The 9,135-nt window shown below is 48.1% G+C and overlaps 1 protein-coding gene across 1 annotated transcript in view; it reads left to right on the top strand.

Moving 5' to 3' along the window:
- The first annotated feature begins 2,166 nt into the window (after positions 1-2,166).
- The window catches only part of LOC125433437 (sodium-dependent lysophosphatidylcholine symporter 1-B-like), a 23,111-nt gene continuing 16,142 nt past the window's right edge, over positions 2,167-9,135 (top strand). The window contains exon 1 of the mRNA XM_048497944.1: positions 2,167-2,565. Within this exon, the coding sequence (XP_048353901.1) occupies positions 2,476-2,565 (90 nt within the window). The 5' untranslated portion in view covers positions 2,167-2,475. The remainder of the gene's footprint in view (positions 2,566-9,135) is intronic.

Genomic DNA, 9,135 nt, shown 5'->3' with positions numbered 1-9,135 from the left:
TTCCTGCTGGGTGACCTTGGGCTAGTCACAGAACTCTCTCAACCCCGCATACCTCACAAGGTGTCTGTTGTGGGGAAAAGAGAAGAGATTGTAGGCCACCTTGAATCTCCTTAAAGGCAGCAAGAAAGGTGGGATATAAATCCAAACGTTTCTTCTTCTTCCTATATTTAGTAAGGATTGTTAAATGGCCATATATTTATGTTTAACAGCTTGATCATTGATGCATATGTCAGTGATCTTTGGTTGGAAGTAAATTTATTTGGGGAAAAAAGAAAGGGGAGGGGGTGACCTTCATCACAGTGCAATGATGTCACTTTTGGGGCAACCTTGAAGTGCCAACATTGCACTAAGGCAGTGATGGCGAACCTTTTCGAGATCGAGTGCTCAGATTGCAACCCAAAACCCACTTATTTATCGCAAAGTGCCAACACGGCCATTTAACCTGAATACTGAGGTTTTAGTTTAGAAAAAACGGTTGGCTCCGAGGCATGCGTTACTCAGGTGTAAGCTTGGTGGTAGTGGGTGGCTTTGCTTCGAAGCAACCGTGCAACTCTTCCAACAGGTGAATCATGACCCTAGGAGAGTTTACTCAGTAGCAAGCCCCATTGCCAGCAACCGAGCTTACTCCCAGGTAAAGGATCACGCTTTAGTTCTTCGCATGAAAATCAGTTGGGTTTAACAGCGCTTAACAAGGTTACCTACACTGCTTCCCCAAAACTAGGTCTTAGGTTTAATGCTAATAGAGCCCAGCGGCCCAGGCCAGCCTAGATGTGTGTGTGTGGGGGGGGCGACTCTGTTTGCGTGTGCCCACAGAGAGGGCTCTGAGTGCCACCTCTGGCACCCGTGCCATAGGTTTGCCATCACTGCACTAAGGAGACGATCCGGCACTTGCTCTGAATCTCTATGGTTTCCAAAGATGTCTGCCCTCCCACCCAGCCAGTACGCCATTGTTCTGTACTCCCTCCAGTGCTCTTAAACATATCTAAAGGGATTTTGATCATCAATCCCTTTGGGGCTGGGTTTCACCAGTAGTCCTGGATTTGTAAAAGTATCCTGGGCTGAGTATCCTGGGCTGAGGCCCCTGCACTAAATGTTTGCAATTGCCCTGGTGAAACCAGCGTTTCATTGCATTCACACAATCTGGCAATACTGTTGATAATGTAAGGTAAATTGTTGTATTCTTACTATGGACATTTGACATTGATACCTACGTGTAAGCAATAGAGCAAGAAAGAAGGAAGGAAGGAAAGAAAGAAAGAAAGAAAGAAAGAAAGGGAAAGAAAGAAGGAACAGGCAAGCAAAGAAAGGAGAGAAAGAAAGAAAGAAAGAAAGAAAGAAAGAAAGAAAAAAGAAGGGAGAGAGGCAAAGAAAGGAGGGATGAATGGAAAGAAAGAAGAGAGCTAGGAGGGAGGGAAAGAAAAAATAATGGAGGGAGGGAAAGAAAGAAAGAAAGGGAAAGAAAGGGGAAGAAAGAACAGGCAGGCAAAGAAAGGAGAGTAAGAAAGAAAGAAAGAAGGGAGAGAGGCAAAGAAAGGCGGGATGGATGGAAAGAAAGAAAATAATGGAGGGAGGGAAAGAAAATAGTGGCGGGAGGGAAAGAAAGAAAGAAAGAAAGAAAGGGAAAGAAAGGAAAAGAAAGAAAGAACAGGCAGGAAAAAAGGAGAGTAAGAAAGAAAGAAGAAAGAAAGAAAGAAAGAAAGAAAGAAAGAAAGAAAGAAAGAAAGAAAGAAAGAAAGAAAGAAAGAAAGAAAGAAAGAAAGAAAGAAGGGAGAGAGGCAAAGAAAGGAGGGATGGATGGAAAGAAAGAAGAGGGCTGGGAGGGAGGGAAAGAAAGAAAATAATGGAGGGAGGGAAAAAATAGTGGAGGGAGGGAAAGAAAGAAAGAAAGAAAGAAAGGGAAAGAAAGGGAAAGAAAGGGAAAGAAAGAAAGAACAGGCAGGCAAAGAAAGAAGAAAGAAAGAAAGAAAGAAAGAAAGAAAGAGTAAGAAAGAAAGAGTAAGAAAGAAAGAGTAAGAAAGAAAGAAGGGAGAGAGGGAGAGAAAGGAAGGAAAGAAGGAAAGAAAGAAAGGGGTGGAAGGGAGGGAGTAAGAGAGAGAAGGGCTCCTGCACATGATGCGCAGAGTCACTGCTGGGGGTTGAAAACAATGCTCTAGTGGTCCCTTTCCTTTGGGCCCCACGTGGCTCCTGCTGCCGGTCAATTTCCGCGCGCCCCCGAGCGCCTTTCCGACTTGCCCGAGCAGCCCCAGGCCAGGGATTCTTGGCAGGGCTGCCTCTCTGCAGATCCCACCCCTTGCTGGGGAGGACTCCGGTGGTGTCAGTTTTCAGGGCTGCCCCTTTTGCGACACAGAAGGAAGGGGCATGGTTAGCAGCAGGCGAGCCCGGCCAATGGTCTGCTGGCTGGCTTCCTGCCTCTTGCCGTTGTGCCTGCCCGCCTGCCCGCCTGCAAGGGGAGCGGGAACACCCTGATCCTTAGCCATGCCACAGGAAGGAGGCCAGGGCGACGCGGCACCGACAGGGTTAAGCCTGGAAGCAGCTGATCCTGGGAAGGATCTTCAGCCCCTCCAGGTAAATAAATAAACAAGAGGGGTGGGGGGTGGAAAGAAGGCCAGCATGCATCTGCTCCTGGTCGCCCGCTGCAGGTGTGGTAGAAACCTCTGAGAGCGTGCCTGCTGTCCTAGGTAGCGTTTACAAGAGGCTGAGTTTGCAGAGAAGCTGGCGGCTGTCTTGGGCGCCTGGCGTCCGCCCCAAAACTCAGTCTGGCGGAGTGCTGGGCCTCAGAGCCAGGCTGGCTGGCAGAGAGGGGAGTATTGTCGAAGGCTTTCACGGCCGGAATCACTGGGGTGGTGTGTGGTTTCCGGGCTGCATGGCCGTGTTCTAGCAGCATTCTCTCCTGACGTTTCGCCTGCATCTGTGGCTGGCATCAGATCCTCTGAAGATGCCAGCCACAGATGCAGGCGAAACGTCAGGAGAGAATGCTGCTAGAACACGGCCATGCAGCCCGGAAACCACACACCACCCCAGAGACGGGAGTCCTTGCAGTGGTGGGATCCAAAAATTGTAGTAACAGGTTCCCTCACCAGCGCCCCCCTCGACAGAGGTGTACCTAGGCAAACCTGAGCCCTGGGCAAAACCTGAGTCGGATGCCCCCCCATGGGCAGCCACCCCACCACGACCCCCCAAATTATTATTTTTGCACCAGGTCATTTCTAAATCATCATCCCATTCTAGAAAATGTCCCAACTCACAAATCTGAGCACAGCAGTGGTGAAACACACAGGTTCTTTGATAGAGACTGGTGAGATAAAAGGTACGGAAGGCTGAGAATCCATGAATTGCAGTACCTGAAAGGGATTCACCCAGTTCAGGGAGTATCATCATCATCATCATCATCATCATCATCATCATCATCATCATCATCATCATCATCATCATCATCATCATCATTTATTAAATTTAGTATACCGCCCTATCCCCGAAGGGCTCAGGGCGGTGTACAGATAAAACATCAGCTAAAAACATACATATAATTAAAACAGTCATATCTTAAAACATCGACTGCGCCCTTACGAAACCCTCCTAATACGAAATAATGGGTCCTGATGGTATTAGGGCCCATGGGGGTAAAGAGGAGGGGACAGGGGCACCCTCAGCGGCCGGTCTCTCCAAAGGCCCGGTGGAACCTCGCAATTGCTATATGGAACCTTCACGTTCAAAGGCAGGATGCCTCTCGCGGAGGCGAGGGCGTGGAGGCGGAAAAGCGGACCCAGTTAGTCACCCCCTCTCGGCACACACAAATAACTAGTAACCCACTCTCGGGAACTGGTGAGAACCTGCTGGATCCCACCTCTGAGTCCTTGCCTCTGGGGTTCCCTGCCACGTATTTTTCTATGGCGTCCCCTGCATAAGGTGAGGAGGGCAAAGATGTTTAGCTCTCTCCCAACAGCGACTTTATCTGGTTCTGAGGAAAGCTGTATGAAAAGGCTTCCAGAAGACGACAATCTGAACATCACAAGAGTGGTGGCGAAGTTCGGCGCCTATATAGTTAAAAGACGTAGATGTAAACAGGGTAATTTAAACACAAGTAAGTGGTCGGCCATTTGGATTATCAATTTTATATTTCGGTTTTGTGCATCACTTGTGCGATCGGTGTTGAGACCTATTTGATCTTTCGGTTTTAACCTTCTGCATTTGTAAAAACGTTCGCAGTTCTAATAATCTTCTCAGCAGTGGAGCAGCAGTGCAGTGATGGCGAACTGTGTTTGTTGTGAGGGGGAAAGAAGGGAAAGGAGATTGTCAGCCCCTTTGAGTCTCCTGCAGGAGAGAAAGGGGGGATATAAATCCAACCTCCTCCTCCTCCTCCTCCTCCTCCTCCTCCTCTTCTTCTTCTTCTTCTTCTTCTTCTTCAAATTTTATTTGGAAATTGTAAATTGTGGTTTTATACTCTGTACTTCGTAACTTCTGGTCTTCGACGGCAATGAAGCTGATTCGTTGTCTCTGGGGTTTTGCATTTGGACAGGGATCTTTTCATGCAATAGGTGCAAATTTGTTTAGGGCATTTTATGTCCCCTCTTCAGGTTGGAGGTGGCTTGCAGTTCAAAGGCACACTGTTAAAGCACAAACCTCCACGTTCAGTGGCAGTCAACCTCTGGATTCTACGGCCAGGAGGCAGCATCAGGGAAGGCCTTGGTCTCTGTGCCCTGTTCTTGGCTATCCAGGGCAGCTGGCCACTGGGTGAGACCAAATGCTGGATTAGATGGACCCTCACGGGTCTGATCCAGCAGGGCTCTTCTGAGGTTCTTATGAAGGCCTTGTCCTCTACGCCCCGTGGTTGGACCTCCAGAGTAACTGGCTGGCCACTGTGTGAGAAGGGATGCTGGACTAGATGGACCTCTAGTCTAATTCAGTGGGGTTCTTCTGAGGTCCTTATGAAGGCCTCAGCCTTGCTGCCCTGTGGCTAGATCTCCAGAGGAACTGGTTGGCCACTATGTGAGACAGGATGCTGGACTAGATGGACCACTGATCTAATCTGACCTTCTTAAAGCACAAAATATTTTTTCAAAGTGGTTCAAAGCAGCCCCAGCTGGGACCTGCGATTCCACTCATTCCAGTATTCTTTTTTTTCCTGTGATAAACCTGACATTTATTTATTGATTGGTGTTCATGCCCCCGCCTTTCTCCCCAATGGCAGCAGATACCCATAGAGGGAGGGCGATGAATCTCCCAAGGCGCGTGTGTTTGTGTGACTCAATAGCATTGTCAAGGCCCGACACATTGAAAGGTGGTTTGCCATGGCCTGCCATTTACCAGGCGCTGAAAGAGTTCCGAGAGAACTGTGATTGGCACAAGGTCACGCAGCAGGAGAAGAAGGGAATCAGACCCAATTCGCCAGATTGTATCATACAATATGGCATAGTATGTATGATTTCTGCAGCCCTTTGAATTTTCTGGGTAGACCATGGGGCTCAGTAGAAGGTAAATACTTGTGTTCATAAGTGTTTCCTCTCCACATTTTGCTGGTTAATTCCATGTGCGGTTTGCTGATTAACTCCTTGTGGCCCCAGTTGGGCATAATCATCTGGAGCCAGCCCGGTGTCGTCGTTGAGAGCAGGTGGATTCTCATCTGCAGAACAGCTTTTCAGAACTCTCTCAGCCCCGCCTACTCACAAGGTGTGTCTGTTGTGGGGAGAGGAAGGGAAAGGAGATTGTAAGCCACCTTGAATTTCCTTACAGGAGAGAAAGGTGGAATATACATCATTCTTCTCCTCCTCCTCCTCCTCCTCCTCCTTCTCCTTCTTCTCCTTCTCCTCCCTTCTTCTTCTTCTTCTTCTTCTCCTTCTTCTCCTTCTTCTTCTTCTCCTCCTCCTTCTTCTTCTCCTTCTTCTCCTTCACCTCCTCCTCCTCCTCCTTCTCCTTCCCCTCCTCCTCCCTTCTTCTCCTCCTCCTCCTCCTCCTCCTCCTTCTCTTCCTCCTCCCTTCTCCTCCTCCTTCTCCTTCTCCTCCTTCTTCTCCTCTTCCTCCTCCTCCCTTCTTCTCCTTCTCCTCCTCCTCCTCCTCCTCCTCCTCCTCCTCCTCCTCCTCCTCCTCTTCTTCTTCTTCTTCTTCTTCTTCTTCTTCTTCTTCTTCTTCTTCTTCTTCTTCTTCTTCTTCTTCTTCTTCTTCTTCTTCTTCTTCCCATTTGCTACCCTTTTCCATTTTCCCCACCCCCCCCCTTTGATCACCTTATGTCAAGGAAAGCTTCCTTGGTATTTTGGGGTCCTTCTCTCAGTTAGTGACAAAAAAAACCAGCCCAAAACACGCCAGTTAAAAAGTTTAGGGGGAAGGACCCCCCCCCCCAACAGAGAAAAGCAGCAATCCCCATTCTTCAAATTACCTAAAAGCAAACATTATCTTTAAAAAGCAAATTACCTTAAAGCAAATCATCTAAAAACTGAAAATATAAGAAAGCAACGCAGTAGTGGAAGCCGTCTTTAAAAACTGTGATGAAAGCAGCAGAATGGAAGGAGAAGGAGAGGGTTGGAAGAGATGGGCGGGCAAAAGTCGAGATGAGATGGCCAGGTGCCCCCCAGGGGTGGGTTTCAGAGGTGGGATCCAGCAGGTTCTCACCAGTTCCCGAGAGGGAGTTACTAATTATTTGTGTGTGCCGAGAGGGGGTGACTAATTGGGTCTGCTTTTCCGTTAGAAATCCCATTAGGTCCAAAAATCATCAAGTCCTGTTGTTTCCTATGTGGCTGGTTAGCGAAGGTAGAAAACGGGATCATTCTCCCTGTTGTTGGGCTGTTTTCAAAACATGTTTTAGAAACATGGTGAAGTTCCTTGTTTAAGGAAAGGATCCTTCTTTTGATTTCTAGAAACAAAATTAAGTATTTGAAAGTATTAAGTATTTGACAGGGAGTCAATTAGAGGAGAAGTCGTTGTTTCTGTTGGCAGTAGACGATAGGACTTGCTATAATGAGTTTAAATTATGGACAGAAAGATACCAGCTGGAAATTAGGAACTTTTTTTTACAGTAAGAGTTTTTTACAGTAACAGAGAAATTATTAACGCCCCGCCCCCGGAATGCCTGGCCACGCCCCCGTCGTGCCCCACCCAGCCCCATTGGCGCTACGCCACTGATTGAATCCCACCACCATGGGAACCTGTTACTAAAAATTTTGGATCCCACCACTGGTGGGTTTGCCAGATCCTGGTTGCGAAATTCCCAGAGATTTGGGGATGGAGTTTGGGGAGAGCAGGGACCTCAATGGGGCAGAAGGGGGCCATAGAGTCCACCCTCCGAACTCAGAGAACTCATCTCTGTAGTCTGGAAATGGGCTGTAATTCCCCACCCTCCCATTTTCCCCAAAGAATGTGAAAAAGAGTAATTTCGGATCCGAGGCGCCCCAATGTCGGCGATAGACAGAGATAAAGCCACCGGCTTCCTGCCCCCAACGATTAAGCTTTTCCTGCCTTCCTGGCGTTTGCTCAACAGACAGGAATCATATTCAACTAGGGCTGGAAGGAAAAGATCGCTGGTTTAGCAATTTTGGAAAAACCTGGGATGAATATAACGGGTTGAACTCGTTTCGGGGAAGAGAGCTGTGCGAAGTTCTCCTAAACACTTTCTGTAATGGAGTGTTGTGTGGCTTCCGGGCTGTATGGCCGTGTTCCAGTAGCATTTTCTCCTGATGTTTCGCCTACATCTGTGGTTGGCACCTTCAGAGGATCCACCCATTTTAGCATATGTGAGTAACAATGAAGTTGCATAGTCAATTAGTGAGGGCATCTGAATGGTAGTGGATTCCACTCAACACATGCAAATCTTGTGTTATGGCTACCAATCTTGATCCTCTTTGATCTGAGATTGCAAATGCCTTAACAGTCCAGGTGCTCGGGAGCAGCAGCCGCAGAAGGCCATTGTGTTCACATCCTGCAGGTGAGCTCCCAAAGGCACCTGGTGGGCCACTGCGAGTAGCAGAGAGCTGGACTAGATGGACTCTGGTCTGATCCAGCTGGCTTGTTCTTATGTTCTTATGTTCTTCTTATGTTCTTACATCGCACTTGGTAATTGCACCCCTTTACACTTGTTAAGCAATGCAAATGGTTCTTTCTCCCACCCTGGACATTCCACAGATATATATACTCTACTTGCTTTACTACCATCAGATCCTCTGAAGATGCCAGCCACAGATGCAGGCAAAACATCAGGAGAAAAGGCTACTGGAACACGGCCATACAGCCTGGAAACCCCACAACACCCCAGTGATTCCAGCCGTGGAAGCCTTTGACAATACTTTCTGTAATGCCCGAACATAAGAACATAAGAACTAACCAGCTGGATCAGACCAGAGTCCATCTAGTCCAGCACTCTGCTACTCGCAGTGGCCCACCAGGTGCCTTTGGGAGCTCACCTGCAGGATGTGAAAGCAATGGCCTTCTGCTGCTGCTGCTCCTGAGCGCCTGGTCTGTTAAGGCATTTGCAATCTCAGATCAAAGAGGATCAAGATTGGGAGCCATAGATCGACTTCTCCTCCATAAATCTGTCCAAGCCCCTTTTAAAGCTATAAAGGTTAGTGGCCATCACCACCTCCTGTGGCAGCATATTCCAAACACCCATCACACGTTGCGTGAAGAAGTGTTTCCTTTTATTAGTCCCAATTCTTCCCCCCAGCATTTTCAATGTGTGCCCCTGGTTCTAGTATTGTGAGAAAGAGAGAGAAAATTTCTCTCTGTCCACATTTTCTACCCCATGCATAATTTTATAGACTTCAATCATATCCCCACTCAGACGTCTCCTCTCCAAACTCCTCTCCAAACTCCTCCCCTCTCCTGCATCTGTGGCCGGAATCTTCACAGTGTATAACAGACTTCTGCCTGTGATACACCTCTGAAGAGGCCAGCCACAGAAGCAGGTGAAACATTAGGAATAAGATCCACCAGACCACGGCCACACAGCCCGGAAAACCCACCGCAACCAGTTGAATCCAGCCATGAAAGCCTTCGACCATACATTAATATAGAGTTTGTTCATTGATTCAAGATCCAAGACCATGCATAATTGTATAGACTTCAATCATATCCCCCCGAAAGGTGTTATCCACCTGGATGCTGTTTGATCTGCACAGCCAATCAGAAGCCAGGGAAGATGGGGGCCCCTGG

Source organism: Sphaerodactylus townsendi, linkage group LG05, assembly GCF_021028975.2.
Source record: "Sphaerodactylus townsendi isolate TG3544 linkage group LG05, MPM_Stown_v2.3, whole genome shotgun sequence".
NCBI classification, from domain to species: Eukaryota; Metazoa; Chordata; class Lepidosauria; order Squamata; family Sphaerodactylidae; genus Sphaerodactylus; species Sphaerodactylus townsendi.
This window is presented reverse-complemented; position numbering and strand designations above follow the sequence as displayed.